Genomic DNA, 23715 nt, shown 5'->3' with positions numbered 1-23715 from the left:
ATACAGCTTTACTCGCACATGTCACATGACACCTGTCTGGTGTTCCAGTTTCCTCAGAGACTCTGAGCACTACTACATCTTCTGGATGCATGGTGGCACTTAGCCAACATTATAAAACTCAGCATGTGCATTCACTTCAGCCCACCACAAACAAGCCAATCGTGATGCAAAGCAAGCGCAAGATCAGAAAAAATAACATAGTTAGATGTGCCTTATAAGGTGCTATGTCAATGCAAGTTGTTCTTATACATGAAGTGAAACAGGAAACGAAAGCAAGCACACAGGTCAATGTAACATCAGTATAAACCTGGCTAAAATCAAAAGTGTTCTAACATTTAAAAAGCACCACTGATGTAAAGTCAAGAGTTACTTATACATTAAGGGCCCGAAATTGGTGGACATACCGCCCATGGACCGTTGACATACCGGCCAAAATCGCAAAATTGATCGAAAAATACCAACATTTCATCAGTGACATACCATCCACCCATGCACACCACCGACATACCACCCAAAATTGTCAAATTGATGTCTATACCACTGACATACCACCCACCCAGCAGGCCGCGCAAGGTGGTTTTAAATTGATCTTCAGTTGGTTGTATGCATCTTCATCTGTGAAATTTTTTTTATCTGTCACCCCCCCCAGTCTCTCCCTCCGCCTCGCCCCACAGCAATCTGTTCCCTCCCCACCCCCCACAGCGATCGCCAATCCAATTAGCGATCTCCCCCAAGAAGCAATCTCCCCCCAAGAAGCAATCCCCCCCCCAAGTAGGGATCACCCCCACCCCACCCCCAAATAGCAATCTCCACCCAAGAAGCGACCCCCCCACCCCTCCCTCACTTACCTGCACATCCCTCTCAGGCTGGCAATTCTGGTCTGTATCTCTCGGGCGGCGGAGCTTCGTAGCAGCACGCGTGTGCGCGGAACTCGGACCCGAAGATTCCCGAATGAAAAGCACTCACTGTTCGCACACCGCTGGCTGCACTCCGCTCGGCATACCGCTGAGAAAAAACTGATGAAAATCGCGCACACTCCACCCCAGCGGTACCCGGCGATATGAAACGACATACCACCGGCATACCACTGAGAAATGGGCGGAGGACCAATTTCGGCCCCTAAATGTGTTTGGTCCTGACTTACACAGCTGTGTACCCCAACATCTATTTTAAGATGTGTTTTTTGTACGCTGACAAAAAGTTGGACTGAAACAAAAACTTTTAAAGTATAAAAGTTCTACTCACAGAGAAATCATTGTCTGGGAACAGCAACATATCTTTGAGGGGGTGATCCTGAATTTGGCTCTCGTGTTCTTCAATGACTGCTTCATAGTCCAGGGGTTCAACGATTTTAGGCTTTTCTTGCTTCAGGAGAAAATGTTTTAGAAAGTGTTAATCCATCTGCATTTAAACATTTAAAATTTAACATAAATACTGCAGTGGGCTGAAGTCCAAAGGACAGTGTACAGGAATTAGTGCACACCAATGTCATAGTTAGCGAGAGCACCTTAATAATAACAGTCTTACTCACTTTTGCTTCACACCGATCCCGATGTATTTTTTTTTTATTTACTTAGTTTCAAACATTTTAGACATCATCTTACAAATTCTACCATCTGAAAACAGCTAATTGTCTTTTCAGCTCTTGTCACTTGTATTAGCTGACTACAAAAGTTATGAAGACTACAAGCATGCATTTGAGTGAATACTCACAAAGCTCTGCCTTGCCCCACTCCACAGTGATGCAAGCAGGCTGTGTAACTACCTCACTGCTGATATCGCCACTAAATTGGCATCAGTACTGCACCAGTATGTGTGGTAAAAACTTTAGATTAACTTGCATCAAGTATGGTTGCAACTATGGTTGGACATATTCCTGGAGGTTTGATCAAATGACCTATCACCTCCAAGCAACCCACGCTCCCGCCATTGGTCACCCGATACGTCTATCTTCACAACGCACAATCTTCCCATGCCATTTGGAAAGTCTCATTTCCTGATTGGATGAATCTTAACTGTCAGTCAAAAATCTTTTTTTCCCATCCCCAACATTTTTATGTCTAATAAGCAAAAGTATTTAAAGAAAATTTTTGAAAACACAATTTTTTTCAGTGCTGCTGTGATTTTTCTCCCGGGTTGTTCGCAGCCGTATCCAAGAGATTAATCCTGGAAGGTTGACAACCCCAATGGCAAGTTAGATGACCAACTTGTTTTTAGCTCAAAGCTCAACCTGTGAATGATTTCCAGAGGGCATTACAGGCTAGATTCTAACTGAATTGGAAATCTTCCCAGGCTGCATTTGACCTAATTCAGTGCACAAAACGGAAACAGATCTCTAGCCCTCCAAGCTTGGCATCGACACAGCATGCTCCAATGACCAGTGGATTATTAAACCTCGGGAAGAAAGATTCAGGCAGCTATACTTCCAGTGACAGCAAGCACACTGGCTGACTAACTAACGTAACCAGAACAACAATGCAGTTCGGAATATTATATCTATTCTTCCAAGTATTTAAAATTTCAGCTTCTGCTTTTGTAACATTCTGCCAATACATCAAATGAGTTGTGATATTTGTGAGAATAAGAATGTTTCCAAATTTGGCTGTAATTTACTGATGTTCATTTCCTGAATAGATGCTTCTCAATATTTTTCTGTAAAAATGACATAGTGTTGCAACATGTGTTAGAAATCAGGGGTTAAAAATGTATAAAACTGACACGAAGAATGAAGAATGCCGTGTTTAAATCGTTATGTTAGAATTGGACCGAAATGTCACCTCAGACTGGTATTATATACTTAGAAATGCTAATGTTTTGGTACCGTGCTGAGATGTTACAGCATTCTGCACTATGACAACCATTATCTGTTGCTTTCAAGTTAAGACTTCAACTTTGTTTATGTAGCTTTACGACAATGTGTTAAACATTTGCTACGTCATAAAGGAGGTAAAACTCTGAAGCGAGCAGTTTTCTGGTTTGGCCTCATGGGATCAAAGCCAGGATAGGGACAAAAGAGATAAGCATCTTCAGGAAAGCATAAAGTACAAGACATGTGGCCAAAATCATGAAACCCCTTTAGGGGGAGGGATTTAATTCAGAATCGAAACAAAGAACTAGCAGCCTTACTGGATATTACGTTTTTAGGGAAACCTCTATAGGTCAAAAGGTCTTGTCAATCTCCCATGTCAGGCCCACTCCTAACAAGAGAATAAAAGTAGCCTCATCAAATTTGTCCTCACAAATGTTGCGAAGGGAGAGTGAAACAGAAGCTGAACTGGTCGAACACTCTTTGAGCGATTCCATGCTTTACCGAAGGAAGCTCTAGATGAAGACAAAGAGGCTGCAAGCCAGTGAACTGCTCACAAGCGCCAGCCATTTGTCTGATCGGATAGGTATCAGCTACTTGTTACGGTCATATGTTTTTGGTATATAACTAATGTGCTATGTTCCGCCTTAAACTCTGATTAAGCACAATATACCCACCAGATTGGTTTATAGTCGATCCTGATTATTAAAGTGACCAGAAATAGACTTGGCTATTTCTAATACATGCTTGCTTTCTTTTATAGTTTCACAACTGCTGTCAAAGGATAAAGTAATATATATGAGCCTGTTGCTGATTGGAAATTTGATAGCTCTTAGATCTTCAATTTTGTAAAATGACCTTCAGTAAACCAGAGATTAAAATAACAGTTTATAGATTATGATTTATGAATTTAAAGAGGGCATGGTGATACCTGCACAACATTTCAATAATGAAATGATATAGTTTTCCGTTGAAATAATGCAGCTAATCATGGTTATTTAAACAGCCCATGAGTCTAACATTGTTAGTACTTGTTCTTTAAAGAAAATATGTAAACACAAAGCCTTAATCATTTGTTATTGAATACACTTGCCTGTGTTTTTTAATGAAAGGAAATGGTACACCAAAAGAATTAGAAAGTAATAATCTGTTAATGTGCCATTACAATGTGAACAACATTATTTATATTGAAAACTTCCGAGAGTCGTTAGAACAACTGCTCTTCCATTGGTTCTGTTTGCATCACAAAATTGCAAGATAAATATATTAGCAGCAGCAAGCTTTTAAGGTGTTTTGCATAAGAAATATTTTGATTATCTGTCAGATAGTATACTGTATAAGCATATTCAAAATTCTCATACACTTAAGAAGACACATTTTGTACCATTGAAGCACCAATTACTCTTAGCATCTGTAATAAATATAATGTACCACAGTGGTGATAGAAAGTGAAAAACAGGTTCGAGAGTACTGCTGGATCATCAAATATTAAATACCGGTAAAGAGAAGTTTTATATATTCAGCCACACAGAACTGGAGAGGGAAAGATCCAGCCCTATTTCTGCACCGAGCAAGAAATTCTGAACATTCAGTAGATTATTTTTAACAAATAAATATGGGAGATTATATAGCTGGAGCTTTTTCTTTTGAGATAGTTAAGTCACCAAATTCCCAGTCTACACATGAACAAAATCAGATGTTCACTGCGTTAAGGCAGTATAGCCTGTTGCCGCTCATATGAACAGTGCACAAGTGATATATGTAAGAGCTGAAAAAATTATTATTTAAAAAAATTAAAACTAGTTTCAGCCTGTAATAAGATCAATTTTGAAGACTTTAAAGGCTGGCCCTATCTTACACCAATGCTTCAAGTATTTGGTGCCTGTGTGTTTAAAAAAAGAAAGCAAGAACTCAGGAAAGAAGGATGGTTACAGATGAGGAAACAGGAAATGGGGCTAGTAGCTAAGATTGAAAACCAACATCATAAGGTTACTAGATAGATACATGAGGAAAATACACGAGGAAGGCCATTCAGCCAATCCTAGTTCAGCGGTCCAAAAATATCCATCCCCAGAACAGCATCCAAATGTTCCTTAAATATTTCCAAGGTTTATGACTCCTCGCCCAATTTCCTGGCATCAGTCCTGAATTTGTTTTTTTTACCACTTTGCCACTGAGCGACAGTTATGGTTTTAACTTGAAGTTAACTTGTGGGATTGATGGCCTTTGATTGGGTGCTGCTCCTGCTGAACCTCTATAAGAATGTAAAAGTATACATAATCATGGTCAATGGTTTGGTTTTCAAGAAAAGTCAGTCAGGCTCATCTGCTCTCTCATGAGAACATAAAAGAGGCACAGCACTATTTGAAGAGCAGAAGAATTCCCCCAGTGTCCTCGTCAACATTTATCCCTTAACCAACATCACCAAAAACAGATTATCGGGTAATTTATCTTTGCTATTTGTGGGAGCTTGTTTGCGAACTGTACGCAGTTCGGCTGCCATGATTTCCGACATTGCAACAGTGACTACACTTCAAAAAATACTTAGTTGGCTGTGAAGCACTTTGGGCTTTCCTGAAGTCATGAAAGGAACTTATACACATTCAAGTTCTTTCTTTCTTCCTAACTTGGCACAGCAATCCAGATTTACCTGTTCTATAGCGTGTACAAACTAATATACTTCTGTGGAAACCCCCACTCAATCAACTTTTCTCAAAGTTGAACAGCCCAAGAATCTCCAGCCTCCATTCTTTGATACTAAGGATCAATAGCATGGATATTCTCTGCACCACTTCAAGGAACGGAATGTATACAATTGCATTTAACGTGAACATCACCATTAACAACCAGCATCCATGTATCCTCATTTCTTGCGATAACGAACATGGAGTCCAATTTCCTGCACTCCTCCAAGGCCCCCCTCATAAGCCACCATGGCTCAGTGCTTCCATGCACATGCCACATTTCCTGTGCTTTGTGGTTATTTTCTATTTGGTTAGTGGATTGTGATGGAGAGTAGTTTTCAAAGCTGACAATGTACACAAAGAGCTGTAGAACTGTTATAAAACATGTTTATTTGTTCCCTACTCTTTAGCACTAGGAGGCGTGGGGAGGTAGAGGAATAATCATCATCATCATCATAGGCAGTCCCTCGTATCGAGGATGACTTGCTTCCACGCCAAAAAGGGATGAGTTCACAGGTGTTTCAATGAAGGACGTAATATTCCAGGTCCCGAACTACATGTTGAAGGGTAGAAGATGCCTGTGCGTGGATTTTTTTAATGTGGTGGCCGTTGCACACCAGCCACCACACAGGCTTGACAGAGCTAGGTCTTGGTCCAGTGGCAAGAATTAACCAAGACGACTGGAGACCAGCTCTGCTGCACAGACCTAGTGCGCACACATATCGCAGTGTGGACTGGCCCATGCTGCCCCTGGGCCCACGCCTCTTCTAGGCCCCAAACTCACGCCTCTCCTGGGCCCTGATCACGTTGCACCACAATCACTCGCTGCTCCTGCACCCCAACCTCGCCGTTCCTGCTGTACCTGCCCATGCTCCAATCAGCAACCTGGACCTTGGTGACGTTGCTGGTTAAAGAGGAAATTAATGCAATTGTAAGGAAGGACATTAGCTTGGATGATGTGGAATCAGTATGGGTGGAGCTACGGAATACCAAAGGGCAGAAAACGCTAGTGGGAGTTGTGTACAGGCCACCAAATAGTAGTAGTGAGGTTGGGAGAGCATCAAACAAGAAATAAGGGATGTGTGCAATAAAGGTACAGTAGTTATCATGGGCGACTTTAATCTACATATTGATTGGGCTAACCAAACTGGTAGCAGTACGGTGGAGGAGGATTTCCTGGAGTGTATTAGGGATGGTTTTCTAAACCAATATGTCGAGGAACCAACCAGAGAGCTGGCCATCCTAGACTGGGTGATGTGTAATGAGAAGGGACTAATTAGCAATCTTGTTGTGTGAGGCCCCTTGAGGAAGAGTGACCATAATATGGTAGAATTCTTTATTAAGATGGAGAGTGACAAAGTTAATTCAGAAACTGGGGTCCTGAACTTAAGGAAAGGTATCTTTGACGGTATGAGGCGTGAATTGGCTAGATTAAACTGGCAAATGATGCTTAAAGGGTTGACGGTGAATGGACAATGGCAAACCTTTAAAGATCACATGGATGAACTTCAACAATCGTACATCCCTGTCTGGAATAAAAATAAAATGGGGAAGGTGGCTCAACCGTGGCTAACAAGGGAAATTAAGGATAGTGTTAAATCCTAGGAAGAGGCATATAAATTAGCGAGAAAAAGCAGCAAACCTGAGGACTGGGAGAAATTTAGAATTCAGCATAGGAGGACAAAGAGTTTAATTAAGAGGGGGAAAATAGAATACGAGAGGAAGCTTGCCAGTAACATAAAAACTGACTGCAAAAGCTTCTATAGATATGTGAAGAGAAAAAGATTGGTGAAGACAAACGTAGGTCCCTTGCAGTCGGATTTGGGTGAATTTATAATGGGGAACAAAGAAATGGCAGACCAATTGAACAAATACTTTAGTTCTGTCTTCACGAAGGAAGACACAAGTAACCTTCCAGATGTACTAGGGGACCGAGGGTCCAGTGAGAAGGAGGAGCTGAAGGATATCCTTATTAGACGGGAAATTGTGTTAGGGAAATTGATGGGATTGAAGTCCAATAAATCCCCAGGGCCTGATAATCTACATTCCAGTGTATTTAAGGAAGTGGCCCTAGAAATAGTGGATGTATTGGTGATCATTTTCCAACAGTCTATCGACTCTGGATCAGTTCCTATGGACTGGAGGGTTGCTAATGTAACACCACTTTTTAAAAAAGGAGGGAGAGAGAAAACGGGTAATTATAGACCGGTTAGCCTGACATCAGTAGTGGAGGAAATGTTGGAATCAATCAATAAGGATGAAATAGCAGCGCATTTGGAAAGCAGTGACAGGATTGGTCCAAGTCAGCATGGATTTATGAAAGGGAAATCATGCTTGACAAATCTTCTGGAATTTTTTAAGGATGTAACTAGTAAAGTGGACAAGGAAGAACCAGTGGATGTGGTGTATTTGGACTTTCAAAAGGCTTTTGACAAGGTCCCACACAAGAGATCGGTGTGCAAAATCAAAGCACATGGTATTGGGGGTAATGTACTAACGTGGATAGCGAACTGGTTGGCAGACAGGAAGCAGAGAGTCGGGATAAATGGGTCCTTTTCAGAATGGCAGGCAGTCACGAGTGGAGTGCCGCAGGACTCAGTAATGGGACCCCAGCTCTTTACAATATATATTAATGACTTAAATGATGGAATTGTGCGTAATATCTCCAAGTTTGCAGATGACACTAAACTGGGTGGCGGTGTGAGCTCTGAGGAGGACACTAAGAGGCTGCAGGATGACTTGTACGGGTTAGGCGAGTGGGCAAATACATGGCAGATGCAGTATAATGTGGATAAATGTGAGGTTATCCACTTTGGGGGCAAAAACACGAAGGCAGAATATTATCTGAATGGCAGCAGATTAGGAAAACGGGAGGTGCAGCGAGACCTGGGTGTCATGGTTCATCAGTCATTGAAAGTTGGCATGCAGGTACAGCAGGCAGTGAAGAAGGCAAATGGTATTTTGGCCTTCATAGCAAGGGGATTTGAGTATAGGAGCTGGGAAGTCTTACTGCAGTTGTACAGGGCCTTGGTGAGGCCTCACCTGGAATATTGTGTTCAGTTTTGGTCTCCTAATCTGAGGAAGGACGTTCTTGTTATTGAGGGAGTGCAGCGAAGGTTCACCAGACTGATTCCCGGGATGGCTGGACTGACATATGAGGAGAGACTGGATCAACTGGGCCTTTATACACTGGAGTTTAGAAGGATGAGAGGGGATCTCATAGAAACATATAAGATTCTGACGGGACTGGACAGGTTAGATGCGGGAAGAATGTTCCCAATATTGGGGAAGTCCAGAACCTGGGACACAGTTTTCGGATAAGAGGTAGGCCATTTAGGACTGAGATGAGGAGAAACTTCTTCACTCAGAGAGTTGTTAACCTGTGGAATTCCCTGCCGCAGAGAGTTGTTAATGCCAGTTCATTGGATATATTCAAGAGCGAGTTAGATATGGCCCTTATGGCTAAGGGGATCAAGGAAGATGGAGAGCAAGCAGGAAAGGGGTACTGAGGGAAGGATCAGCCAAAGCAGGAAAGGGGTACTGAGGGAAGGATCAGCCATGATCTTATTGAATGGTGGTGCAGGCTCGAAGAGCCGAATGGCCTACTCCTGCACCTATTTTCTATGTTGCTATGTTTCTATGTCCAATCCAGTCGTCCTCTTCACAGTCGTCACTCTCCAGCACACGCTGTACCTTCAAGTGGTATGTTCCTTTGAAGGCCTCGACCTGCTGATGATCCTTGCAGGTTGGGGCTGCCGTGCAGAATGCCAGCATTCAGAGGCTTCGTTTAAAGGTAAGGTGTCATCATCCCACAGCCAAATTTTCCTCAGGGCCATGATTTCGATGCAATCATCAATGATAAGCTCGTGGATGGCAAGGGCCTTGTTCGCAAGTGAACGGACATTCTGCAAGGAGGTGCGGAGAGGATCTGTGATGGCTGATCCACTGCCAGCATCCACAGGGTTAGCGCTTGGAGGGATGATTGATTGGCAAGGTTAGCCCCCCCGAGCAAGCTGGGCGGGAAGGTTGGTGAGACAGTAGGATGGGACAGTTGGGGTTGCTGCTCATGAGGAGGCAGCGACGAGTGCCCGGTGGGCCCTTCGATGCCAAGAGAGGCACAGAGGGAAGCTGCAGGCTTGTCTAAAAGGAAGTCGAACCTGGGACAACGGCACGAGAGAAGGAAGGTCGAAGAGTAATGAAGGGTTGGGGTCGGCCTTTGGGAGGGCAGAATATCCGAGGCAGGAGAGATGAAAGACGGCATGACGAGGGAGGGATAGAGAGAAAAGAAAAAGCGGGAGAAAGAAGTGGAAATAGAAGTGAATGGCTTGGGTCCGAAACGGCAGACAAAATGGCAGAAAATAGACATGGCAAATAGAGGAGATGGTTAAATCACTGGTTAGGCCTCAACTGGGGTACTGTGTCTCAATGTAGGTGAACCAGATTTTCAAGAACATGCCTGTCTCCCCACCAGATCCTAACTCTCCCTTGGAACAAAGCACAGGCAGGGTGGCAGGGAGGTGAAATGAAGGGCTCTCCAATGTAACTCCTCCATCCTTCTGCTCCTTTTACAAAAACAATCAATAGTTTTTCACCCAACACAGAATTAGACTAGCTGTAAACTGCAAGTAAAAACACTGGGAAAACAATAAAGGTTTATGGGGGCGAAATTGGCTTCCTTTGCGCCTCCCATTAGCGTCTCCAGGGGTGATAACGGGTCACTAATAGCTTACCAACCGAGCGCGACAAAATTACCGACACCCGTAACCTTGCATGGCAGGCTAGCGCTGGCGTTAAAATTTACCGCCTCAATCTCTTGTGCTTTGGAGATCATGACATCATCCAGTGCGTAGAGTCCCGTTATCGTCCCGGATCTTAAATTCGCTTCCGCCCCCTACAGCATCGCCAGGTGTCAACAACGGAAGCTACAGGAGGCGTTGCGACTGCGGCCGGCTGCTTGGGGAGTGGTAATTAAAGGCAGTGGTGCTCAAGTAAGCTAAAATGTTGTCACTCCAGTGTACTGTTTATTGAATTTTTTTCCATCCCACAATTAAATAGCCCTGCACTCATTTAGAGTGCTTGCGGCTGCTCTTCGCGGATCACAGGTGCCGTCACCGATCATTCCCAGCCTTACCTTGAAATGACCTCAGCATTGGCCCTTCCCTTTAAGGGAGGGAAGGAGCCTGTGAATCCAGCAGCGCTACAAGGGTACATTGTGCAGCGCTCTGCCGTTACCGTCCCTCTTGCTCCGTTTAGCGCTTCAAGAGAAGTGGTAGCACTTGATTTAGCACTCCACTTCCCTCCTGGAGCACTAAACTGGAAGTTTGCGTTGGATTCAATTGTGAAGCGCTTGGCAATACTTTTGCACTCCTGCAAAAGTTGTCGCCCCAAACGGGGTGCTACGCAATTTCTAGCCCTAAATGTTTAATCCTTCCTTCTACTTAAGGGAGCAAGGGCTAGAACCTCCACTTTTAGTGATTTTGGGCAATATTTCTGGCGTGGGCGGTAAAAAAGGGTTTTCAGAACGCCGCCTTCTCGCCCATTCTCGAAGCACCTAGTCTCCATTTTTGAAAATCGGTGTTAGCGCGAGCGATATAAAATGGGCGGTAGCATTAAATATTTTTGACTTTCTGCGGTAAAGTGTGGCCGTCCTTAGCAACGGCATGGCAACGCTCGATTCCCGCGATTCAGGAGGTCAAGGGTCATCATGACATGCGCAGAAGAGGAGACACAGAGAGAGGGAGCTGAGAGGGACTGAAGGTGTGTCTGGTTTTGGTGTGGCTGGTTTGGGAGGAAGGAGGGAGACTTTAGAGCTTCACAGCAAGTAGGCAAACAAAAATTGGCTGTTACCAGTCACATATTTGCCCAAATTTGCCCTATGATGGAGAGAGAGGAGGAGGCATCACAGCACGCTGTGTAGACTGACGCTGGAGAGAGCAGTGAGGTGGGAGAGGAGCACATTGGAGGGCGCAAAAGAGCCAGGAGGTTCTCGGACGAGGCAAATGCCTCCCTCTTGCAGGAGGTCGAGTCATGCTGGGATGATTTGACACAAGGAGGGCGTGAGAAGCCCACCTCAAAGGCATACCAGAGGATATGGACCGAGATAACAGAGGTGGTCTCGTCAGCGACCAACGAGATTCGTGAGGGCAACCAATGCCGCAAACAATGGAATGACCTTGTGGGATCCGCAAGAGTAAGTATTACATTGATTTACATGTACTTATGTATTTATGGAGGGAGTCATAGCACGCAGGGATGGAAGAGACCTCTCCAGGAAACCAATGCAGACTGATTGCCCATCACACAGGACAGCACAACCAGACAGCACAACCAGGGATGCCATCTAGAGGAGTTGGCTGCAGTGGAGCAAACCTTTTAATGATCGCAGTGGATCACAAAATGTTACTGCAAAGCCACACTCAACCTCATCTTGTTGTGCCACTCATCACATCCACATCACGCTGCCTTCCCTACTTTACCCCTGCACATCCTTACTCACACCAACTTACCTTGCACCTCCATCCATCCCTCTCTCTCTCTCCATCTGCAGTATCAGTTCTCCATTTCACTAGCCACCCCTCACATTCACTTTCATCCTTGTCCAATCATACCAACTAACAACACACAAGGGTAAGCACTTGGGTCCTTCAGCCAATGTTCATGTATAGTTAATGTTGATGTATTGTCAAACATTGAAATATTTATTTTCAGCACTTTGTGTTCTTTTACAGATTTGTGGGCACCTTTGGAAGTGGTTTAGTGAGTTGTAATGAATGGTGAGACATAAGGGTACCCCCACAATGGTGATGAATGTGAAACAAATGGGCTGGACATTGCAGAGATGCTTTATGGAGCAGGTGTTGAGTGGTGCCAACCTGGTGCATCATGTATCATCAGGGTGTACAGTGTGAATCGAAGTAAATGTGGCCATTGTGAGGCCATTACTGGCATCCTTAGCAGCAATGTAGTCGGATGCTGATGCCCTGTGTTGTGCAGCATCAGGTGATTGCGGAGAAGGTTGGTGTTGTTGTTGGTGATGCTGGTGTGTTTAGTGATGTCGGTATTGGGGCTGATCGTGGTGGGATTCTAAGGACCAAGTTGAAATTTTTTCAAGGACACCGATGCTGCTGGAATAAATGGCAAGTGAGGTTGAGATGACAGAAGAGCCCTGCCAATGGTGAGAGAGGTTGCTCCAAGGAGGTGACAGTGAATAGAGAGTTCACTGCAAACACTTCCAAAGTGCATACAGCTCAAATGTCTCTTCCAAACCCTGAAGGCTTCAGCTTCTGACATTGGAAAGTGAACAGCTGTGAAATGGTAACTTTTATACCACTTCTGCAGCTGTCAATTAGCCAAACCAATAGAGAGTCACTGGGAACTCAACTCCACTTACCTGGTGTGTTCTCCGAGGCACAGCAAACCCGTCAAAAGGTTGGTAAAATTGTAAGTGCCAGCTTTTAATCATCTTAACTACCATTTAAGAACCTTTTCATCATGTAAATTACCTGTCCCCAAGATCTAGCATTCCCTATATCTATACTGAAGAATCAGGCTATTGATGAAAATATTAATAGTAAATATATTTTAAAATGCTGCCTAAACAGAACTTCCTCCTACACTGAAATGGTCATATTCCATTAAAAAAAAAAGAACCACAAAATATCTTTTTTTTGAAGTTAACAATTTGGGTGCATCCAAGATTTTTTTTAAAACACAACATTCCACCACCCAAAATTAAATCCCTCAACATTTCTCATTGACTTGAAAACTGCAGCATGCAATAAAATTCAAACCATTTTGAAAAAAAAATGAGCAGGTATGTAAACCTAAGAAGCATGCTCAGGTCTGAATGTGGAAGTGTACCTTTAGCAACCACTAACAGAATAAAAAGAAAACACCAAGGAGCCAGTTGAGATGAGGAGACAGGATGTGGCATGTGAGGTTTTGTACAGAATTTAAAATATACTGTTCTATATTACCAGTGGTTTGAGAGCTCGTTAACAGGTAATTTGTTGTCGCATTTTCTTTATTAGACAAAAACACAGCTTCATCACATATATCCAAAAGCATTATTTCCCATTAGGGATTTTACATCAGCTATATCCTTCTGACTGTCAACTGATTTGTGTCTGGCAGATCTGCTGTTCCAGTAGATGACTTAAACATTAGCCCGAGCTTCCTGTTGCCGGCAAATTGCAATGCACGAACTGATGGTTACAAACTTCAGTAATTTTCTGCTTTTGTGGTTGTGGCACAGATCAGTGCATTCTGGGAGCACATCAGAACATTTGCAGGGCTGCATAAGGATTATGTGATCCTCGATGACTGATATTCCAATATGTACTCGCGGTGAGCCTTGCTCTGCTCCAGGAGTCCACAGGCAGGATATTCATTCCTAATTATTTACTTATTATTAACAGTAGATTTCCAATTACATTGTTCAGGGTGAGAAGTTGCAGTGCTTCCAGCTAACTAATTACAACATTACCAGAATGGAAGATACTAAAAGTCTAGCTATTCTTCTTATCAAGAGAATATTTACAAAGTTACATGAAATATGAGAAAATATGAAAAATGTAATGTCATCCCTTAGCACACTATGCATGACAGAACTGGCATTACAATGGACTCTTGTATACCCCTCTTGTTCCGTGGCAAATAAGGAAAGAAAGGAATCAGAAAAATTATGGTGTGGACTATAGACCAGTTAGCCTAACACCTGTGGTTGGGAAAATGTTGGAGTCCATTATTAAAGAAGCAGCAGCGGGACTTTTGGAAAAGCATAATTCGGTCAAGCAGAGTCAGCATGGATTTAAGAAGAGGAAGTCATGTTTGACAAATTGGCTGGAATTCTTTGAGGATGCAATGAAGAGGGTGGATAAAGGGGAACCAGTGGATATGGTGTATTTGGACTTCCAGAAGGCATTTGACAAGGTGCCACATAAAAGGTTACTGCACAAGATAAAAGTTCATGGAGTTGAGGGTAATATATTAGCATGGATAGAGGATTGGCTAACGAACAGAAAACATAGAGTTGGAATAAATGGTTCATTCTCAGGTTGGCAATCAGTAACTAGTGCGGTGCCGCAGGGATCAGTGCTGGGACCCCAACTATTTCCAATCTATATTAACGACTTGGAAGAAGGGACTGAGTGTAACGTAGTCAAGTTTGCTGACAATACAAAGATGGGAGGAAAAGCAATGTGTGAGGAGGACAGAAAAATTTGCAAAAGGATATAGGCAAGCTAAGTGAGTGTGCAAAAATTTGGGAGATGGAGTATAATGTTGGAAAGTGTGAAGTCATGCACTTTGGCAGAAAGAAATCAAAGAGCAAGTTAGTATTTAAATGGAGAAAGATTGCAAAGTGTTGATGTACAGCAGGACCTGGGGGTACTTGTGCATGAAACACAAAAGGTTAGTATACAGGTACAGCAAGTGATCAGGAAGGCCAATGGAATCTTGGCCTTCATTGCAAAGGGGATGGAGTATAAAAGCAGGGAAGTCTTGCTACAGTTGTGCAGGGTATTGGTGAGGCCACACCTGGAATACAGCGTGCAGTCTTAGTTTCCATATTAGCACCGACTCTTATTTGTGTGACTTTCTGGAGACCCACTACTTAGATGAAAGGATATACTTACTTTGGAGGCAGTTCAGAGAAGGTTCACTAGGTTGATTCCGGGGATGAGGGGGTTGATTTATGAGGAAAGGTTGAGTAGGTTGGGCCTCTACTCATTAGAATTCAGAAGATTGAGAGGTGATCTTTTCAAAACGTATAAGATTATGAGGGGGCTTGACAAGGTGGATGCAGAGAGGATGTTTTCACTGGTGTGGGAGACTAGAACTAGGGGCATAATCTTAGAATAAGGGGCCGCACATTTAAAACTGAGATGAGGAATTCGCTGCCTCAGAGAGCTGTGGAAGCCGGGTCATTGAATAAATTTAAGGCAGAGATAGACAGTTTCTTAACAGATAAGGGAATAAGGGGTTATGGGGAGCGGGCAGGAAAGTGGACCTGAGTCCATGATCGGATCAGCCAAGATCGTATTAAATGGCAGAGCAGGCTCGAGGGGCCATATGGTCTGCTCCTGCTCCTTTTCTTATGTTCTTATGTTCTTATCATCAGAGTTGCCTGGCCCGGAAGTGACATCATCTGATGCCTCAGAAACTGGACGTAGCTACATGGTGTTACTATTCACTCCCTTAAAAGAAAAAGAAGACTTTGGTAAATGTAAAAATAAAATAAAAGCCGTGAATAGCCGTGAAAAGAAGAAAGTTGTATACCATCTTTATATCTTTTGCACTCATGAGTAAACTAACATGACAATTACCTTCCCGGCCTGGTTCTGTATTGCTGAGTTAAGTGTACAGTGGGTGGCATTTTTTAGGAAAGCATCTCCACCACAGTAAAAGCCTGGGTAATGAAACAACGGGTGCACGGAAAAGAATATGTATGGATCTGGGGATGTGGGAGCAACGGGCGTAGAAACTGAAGGTCACATGTCCCTGGATGCAGGTGTAATCAAATACATCAGTATAAAGCACCACAAAGAAGAAGAGTTGTTGCAAATTTGCTATTCTGTGTCTGGCATTATCAGTGATATAGTTCCTCAGTGCAGTAGAGAGAGTGCTGCATCACAAAGGAGATGTTAAACCGCGACCCCCGTCTGCCCTCTCAGGTGGACATAAAAGATCCCATGGCACTATTTGAAGAACAGCTGGAGAGTTCTCCCCAGTGTACTGATCAATATTTATCCTTCCACCTTCATAGAAACATAGAAACATAGAAAATAGGTGCAGGAGTAAGCCATTCGGCCCTTTGAGCCTGCAGCACCATTCAATAAGATCATGGCTGATCATTCACCTCAGTACCCCTTTCCTGCTTTCTCTCCATACCCATGGATCCCTTTAGCCGTAAGGGCCATATCTAACTCCCTCTTGAATATATCCAATGAACTGGCATCAACAACTCCCTGCAGCAGGGAATTCCACAGGTTAACAACTCTCTGAGTGAAAAAGTCCTAAATGGCTTACCCCTTATCCTTAGATTGTGTCCCCTGGTTCTGGACTTCCCCAACACCGGGAACATTCTTCCTGCATATAACCTGTCCAATCCCATCAGAATTTTATATGTTTCTATGAGATCCCCTCTCATCCTTCTAAATTCCAATGAATACAGGCCCAGTCGATCCAGTCTCTCCTCATATGTCAGTCCTGCCATCCCAGGAATCAGTCTGGTGAACCTTCGCTGCACTCCCTCAATAGCAAGAACGTCCTTCCTCAGATTATGAGACCAAAACTGAACACAATATTCCAGGTGAGGCCTCACCAAGGCCCTGTACAACTGAAATAAAACCTTCCTGCTCCTATACTCAAATCCCCTAGCTATGAAGGCCAACATACCATTAGCCTTCTTCACCGCCTGCTGTACCTGCATGCCAACTTTCAATGACTGATGATCCAGTCTCTCCTCATATGTCAGTCCTGCCATCCCAGGAATCAGTCTGGTGAACCTTCTCACAGCTCACACCACCACCCAGCTTAGTGTCATCTGCAAACTTGGAGATATTACATTCAATTCCTTCATCAAAATCATTAATGTATATTGTAAATAGCTGGGGTCCCAGCACTGAGCCCTGCGGCACCCCAGTAGTCATTGCCTGCCATTCTGAAAGGGACCTGTTTATCCCAACTCTCTGCTTCCTGTCTGCCAACCAGTTCGCTATCCATGTCAGTACATTACCCCCAATACCATGTGCTTTAATTTTGCACACCAATCTCTTGTGTGGGACCTTGTCAAAAGCCTTTTGAAAGTCCAAATACACCACATCCACTGGTTCTCCCTTGTCCACTCTACTAGTTACATCCTCAAAAAATTCTAGAAGATTTGTCAAGCATGATTTCCCTTTCATAAATCCATGCTTCATTTAAATAAATATCTGGCCATTATCTCAATGCTGTGCATGGGAACTTGTTGTATACAATTAGCTGCTGCATTTTCAACATTACAACAATGACTGCACTTCAAAAATACTTCATTGGCTGTAAAACACTTTAGGATGTCCTGAGTTCATGAAAGGCACTATATAAATGCAAGTATGTTCTTTATTTCAATCCTTTATTCCACTCAGGGAAGATTTCAAAGCCATCTAGAGGATGAGAGTGCAGGAAACAATTAAGGGAAACCTGGAACCCTGAGAGATGGAAAGCTGGTGTGGGAGAATTTTTTTTATGTATTAGAAGATGAGACTGAGGAGCTATTGCAAAGTGCATTGATTTTTTTCACTCCAGGTCATTCAATTATTGTGTGTTTTTAGCTTATAAATGTAATTTTAATTTAATAAATAGTGGATTGGCTAGAGCAGGAGCATTGAACCCGAGACTAAGAGGACGTATTCTACCCATTGCAAATTTCAAATTGCCTGCTGAGCAGCTTCTTACTAAAAAAAATTCTCTGAAACATCGCCGGCAGTACTGAGTGATCTGCGAATAGGGATTGAACAAATTGGACAGATAGAGCTGCGAGCTTGCTTGGCATGAGCAAAGTATGCTGAATCCTGCTTTCCACTCACAGCATTGCTGTTCTTCCCCCTACTTGGGGCTTGTGGTATCATGGATTCCTGAGGCAAATCTTCCTGGGGGAGGGAAGCAATGCTCCTGGGAATAAAAGGCAGGGGACCACAAGCTCTGCTCGCACTGAAAGAGTCGGCAGTAATATCTATAATTAAAATTCTGGGTTTTTTTATGTAATATTTACAAACTTCTTCTTTTACAGTTGAACTAGCTAACTTGCCAGTCATCCAGGAGTCCATTGTGATTAAATAGCTGTATTTGAACGCTCACTGACTGCCTTTAACAAAACAGTAGCTTCAAAAGATGCGATACTTGAAAAATAAAAACTTTTGACAAGTTTTGCAGGTGAAACGATCAGTCTGTAAGGTATGGGAGAACGGAATGACAAAGTAAACAGAATTAGAACTGTCAGCCATGGAGAAAAGAAGCCGAAAACTTTGTGTTTGGATTATCTCCACCACTAGGTCAGCTGTTTGTGGCAGTGAGATTTTCAGAGATGAGAACACTTGTCAGTAACATGCACCTCCCTCAGAGGTGGCTTTGTGTTAAAACTGCAGGGAAGGCCCCCAGTAGGGCTTGGCCAGTCTGCCTTGCACCATCTCAAAACAGCCCTTAAAGGTGCATTTGTATTTCAAGAGGGTGGTGCAATAGTGGCAGCCCAGTATCATTGTTCTCAGGACTCACTCCACCCCTCCAATTATACTGCCACATGCCACCATTCTCTATCAGATGCTGGGCAGAAGTGAAGAGAGTAAATATGTCAGTAGCTCACAATACGACGTGGTAAATTGGCAAGGGAAATGCATGTTTGTCATTAACTGCGCTTTTAAATGTAAAAGTTCCAATAGGCCTACACAGGGCTGCTGAGCCTAAGTGTGGCAGCACCTATGCTTCCTCTCCCCCTGTACTCCCTCCACAACAGCCCAATAACCAAGCGATGCTCAGACCTCCTCCTGGGCAACAACACAGATGGTCTGCTAATAAATACACAAATATCCTACACCTAGCACAAATCCATTATAATCTAGACCACTATCAGTCATCTTTATTTTAGATGTAAAACAACCTTTTTAAAAAGGAATACAGTCATGGATTAGACACTGACATTTATAAAATTAAAATAGCCATGTCCATGACCTCAGCAGTTTAATATCAACTCCAATTACCTCGAGTTTCCATTTTAGAGCAGTTGCCTTAAAGGGAACTGCAAAATGAGCAGTCAAGCATCAGAAGTGCGTGCCAGACCCCAGGCTATATATGTATCATGAATGGTTGAATGGACTACTACTAAAGGAAGGGACAGAATAGAAATTGCAACAAAATCAAAGACAAGTTCAAAAGCCACTACAAAGGTTGTTTTGTCATGTGTTTGTATTTTGAAAGTGTAGAACATTATATTTATTTTTCCCTCACTCCCTTTCACTTACATTGCCAAACTAGAAACGGGGATACTTCTACAAATAAGGAATGCAGTTTTCAGAATTTTATTCCTTTCTTAACACTAAGTTATTTTATTCGAACGTTTCTGACATAAATCGTATTTTGCCAAATGAAAAGATAAGAGAAAACCACATCTTTGAAAGTGCGTCTTAAAAATTGCAAAACAAATACACCTGGCAGCATTATGGTGTTGAACATCTGGTGCAGAACAGTTCATACATGTTGATCTAATTCTGTAATAATTACTTAAACTATCAAACAATTTGTTCAACAGAACAGCAGGCAACAATCAGTATAAATATGTGGAACTGCTTCTCCAAATGTGTTTGATTCCTTTTCTGATGCATTACAGCTGCGATGAAATGCATTTTATTTTTCTGAGAGATAGGTGTGGCAGGAAAAACAGTTCTATCATTTCTTCTCACAAAAGTGAACATTTGGTGGTCTGTATGTGTGGTTGAAGAGTGCTAAACATTGAGTTCAAAGTCCAATGGCCAGTATTAAAACATCACTGAGCATATTTCACCAATCTATATTTGAATTGCTTAAAGGAGAACTGCATAACACTAGGCTTGTGGACAAGAAAAATTGAACAGTCCAGTCTAGTCCTGCCCTGCAGCTGTACCCCTCCTGTCAGCCAATTAAAGTGTGGAGGAGGAATCCATAGCCAGATTATCTTGTCTTTCTAGTTAGGAAGTATATTAGCAGAGGCAAAGGCAGAGAAATCTTAAATATAAAAGGAAATAGGGGGAAAATGCAACTCTGCAATAGTTAACAAGCAATATATTTAAATATAAAAAGACATCATCTTTTAAAAGTATTCGGCAAAACTTTTTTGTACATGTGTTTGTCAAACACACATGGTAACATTTCAAATTACACCACGAGGTTGCAAAAACCAAATTGAGTAGCTTACGTGCGACCTCACTGAGGCAAAAATATTGCTGCCTTGTATGAGGAAATACAACTACGAAGAAAGACTTGAAAAATCGGAGCCATTTCCTTAGAATGGGGGGAATATTTTGCGTGTACTGAGACTGCCAGCATTTTGTTTAAGTTTAGTGCAAATTGCAGTAAGAGAACTTTTTAAAAAAATGAAAATTAAATCACTATCAAACTCCAGAAAACTCAGTTACATTGATGTCAGGGGACTTCAGGCCATTCTATGCCTACATTTTTTGCGTAATTCTACATTAGTGCATTGTTCGCGTAAATGCAGGACTCTCGTGTAAGCTCGTCTTTTGCATGGGGGAGTGGAGTGGGGCCACGGGGGAGTGGAGCCGCGGGGAAGTCGAATGGAGCTATGGGGAAGTGGAGTGAAGCCATGGGGGAGTGGAGTGGAGCTATGGGGGAGTGGAGTGGAGCTATGGGGGAGTGGAGTGGAGCTATGGGGGAGCGGAGTGGAGCTATGGGGGAGTGGAGTGGAGCTATGGGGGAGTGGAGCCATGTAAACGAATGGCTCCACTCCCCCGTGGCGCATCTTGGAAAGCATGTAAATAATCAAACAAATTAACTTCTCACAATATTTTATATAAAACTGCTGTAAATCAGTTACACGTGACTTTCTAAAGATAAAACTGCACAACTCAATTCTTACACCATAGTTACGCCGAGATATTCAAGGCTATAATCTTATCAATTTTCCCAGCAACTTTACCATCTCAATGCAGTGATTAACTGTTTCATAAGCTACAGAATTTTCATTTAAATACCAGCAAATTTATTTACTACAAGCCAAAATGTACAACTTCCAAAACAATGACCAATCATTTAAACAAGATATGGCTGGGATTTTTCTTTTGTGTCATTGATATCATGTCTTGTGTACATTCATAGTAGCAGATTTAGTTCCATCAACATTGGTAGCAAACAATTCTACACAGCTATAATAGGAGGGGGCATGCAGACAAGTCACTCATAGGTTAAGAGGACAAGAAGTGACCTGCTCTCGGCTTCTGCACAAGGACCAGTGCAGTGTACATTAATATTTCATTTTCTTTTCCATTCCTCCAGAGAAATGCCGAGCTTTTGCTTGATGCCTAAACTTCACAGTACAAAGATCAGGAAGTCTCCACGTTGGAAAACACCGACTGAAACTCATGTACTTTCACTTTATAACAACAAGCACATAACCCAATAAATAAATCCCCCTTTGTCTATTACAATAAGTAGCAGAGATGTGGGAACGGGATGCCTCAGTCACCTTTCACAAATGAGATGTGGATCCAAACCCAGCACTGACTGTAAACGTCCTACATTAAGTGATTCTGAAGAATCTCAATCTTCAGTGAGTGTAGGTCACTAAGTGGTATTATGTTGACAATATCTCCCAGACAGGCCAAAGGATGGTTGGTGTGAGAAATGAGAAAATGTCACACTGGTGCAATAAAGGATGAGCTTTTGAAGTTGAAGGCAAGGCACATGGTTAGTGGCAGAGTTGAGGGACCCGGGAATATTTGATGCTGACATCAGGTGGACACAACAGCGTTCCATTACCCAAAGTTAACGTCACTCACCACTCTAATCACAAACACTCACAAAAATGTTGTTTTATATATTTTTTGGCATCAATCTCACCTCCACCAAATGACAAGGTGATAGCATCTGATGCACTACGTATAATGGAGTGTATGGCCCGAATTTTCAGAGGTAAGAGGGTTGGAAATGTGGGGAAAGTGAAAGTTGAAAAAATGTGAACCCCGATCCCAACCCGCCCACTTTCACCTTTCACTCAGGCGGGACAGGGGGGACGGGTTGGCAATTTACAATTTTTGGCAAAGGGAGTTTGGCAGTGCTAAATGATATATACTTCAATGCAAGGAGACTAAGTAAAGGTGTTGCTATGGGAACCCACATGGGTCCTAGCTATCTATGCTTGCCTTTTCGTGGGCTATGTGAAACAGTCTTTGTTCCAGTCCTACTCATGTCCCCTCCCTCTTTTTCTGGTACACTGATGACTGTATCAGTGCTGTTTCCTGCTCTTGCGCCTAACTAGAAAATTTCATTCACTTTGCATCCAATTTCAACCCTTCCCTCGCCTTCATATGGTCCGTCTCCAACTCTTCCCTTCCTCGACTTCTCTGTCTTCATTTCTGGGGATAGGCTTTCGACAAGTATCCACTATAAGCCCATTGACTCCCACAGCTACCTGGACTAAACTTCCTCCCACCCCGCATCCTGTAAGGACTCCATTCCAGTCTCGCAGTTTCTCCATCTCTGTCGCATCTGCTCTGACGAAGCCACCTTTCACACTAGTGCCTCTGACATGTCTTCCTTTTTCCTCAAGCAAGGATTCCCCTCCACCAGGATTAATATGGCCCTCGACTGTGTCCGTTCTATTTCCCGCACCTCTGCTCTCACCCCTTCCCCTCCCTCTCAGAACCACGACAGGGTTCCCCTTATCCTCACCTTTCACCCCACCTGCCTCCACATTCAACGGTTCATCCTCCGCCATTTCCGCCACCACTAGCGTGATCCCACCACCAATCACATCTTCCCCTCCTCTCCCCTTTCAGCATTCTGAAGCGATCGCTCCCTCCACGACACCCTGGTCCACTCCCCAGCACCCTCCTCCCCTTCCCAAAGCACCTTCCTATGGACGCACAGGAGATGCAACACCTGCCCTTTTACCTCCTCCCTTCGCACTATCCAGGATCCATATACTCCTTCCAGATGAAACAGCAATTTACTTGTACTTCTTTCAATTTAGTACACTGTATTCGCTGCTCACGATGTGGTCTCCTCTACCTTGGGGAGAGCAAGCGCAGATTGGGTGACTGCTTTGCGGAGCACGTTTGTTCAGTTCATAAGTGTGATCCTGAGGTTCCAATCGGCTGTCACTTTAATTCTCAACTCTACTCCTCCTCGGACATCTCCATCCTCAGACTCCTGCACTGTTCCAATGAAGCTCAACGCAAGCTCAAGGAACAGCACCTCATCTTTCGTTTAGGCACTTTACAGTCTTCTGGACTCAACATCGAGTTCAACAATTTCAGAGCATAACCTCTGCCCATCTTTGGCTCCATTTTCCCTGCACCCCACTATCTTCTGTTTTTTTTATCTTTGTCTCCAATGGCAGCTGGTCATTATTCCACCATTCGCACCCCATCTCGACTAACTTTTTTCTAACTTCTGTCGTTATCATTTCAATTCGGCCCATCATCCCTTTTGTCTCTCAAATCTCTCCTGCCTTCCACCCTATCACAGACCTTCCCTTTT

At 43.2% G+C, this 23715-nt stretch overlaps 1 protein-coding gene across 1 annotated transcript in view; it reads right to left on the bottom strand.

Moving 5' to 3' along the window:
* The window catches only part of dock10 (dedicator of cytokinesis 10), a 316489-nt gene that overhangs the window by 236359 nt on the left and 56415 nt on the right, over nucleotides 1–23715 (bottom strand). Inside the window, exon 2 of the mRNA XM_070883587.1 lies at nucleotides 1246–1365. Within this exon, the coding sequence (XP_070739688.1) occupies nucleotides 1246–1365 (120 nt within the window). The remainder of the gene's footprint in view (nucleotides 1–1245; nucleotides 1366–23715) is intronic.

This window comes from Pristiophorus japonicus, chromosome 6 (assembly GCF_044704955.1).
Source record: "Pristiophorus japonicus isolate sPriJap1 chromosome 6, sPriJap1.hap1, whole genome shotgun sequence".
In the NCBI taxonomy this organism is placed as follows: domain Eukaryota; kingdom Metazoa; phylum Chordata; class Chondrichthyes; family Pristiophoridae; genus Pristiophorus; species Pristiophorus japonicus.
The sequence above is the reverse complement of the archived record's forward strand: the minus strand, read 5'-3'. Positions and strand labels throughout refer to the sequence as shown.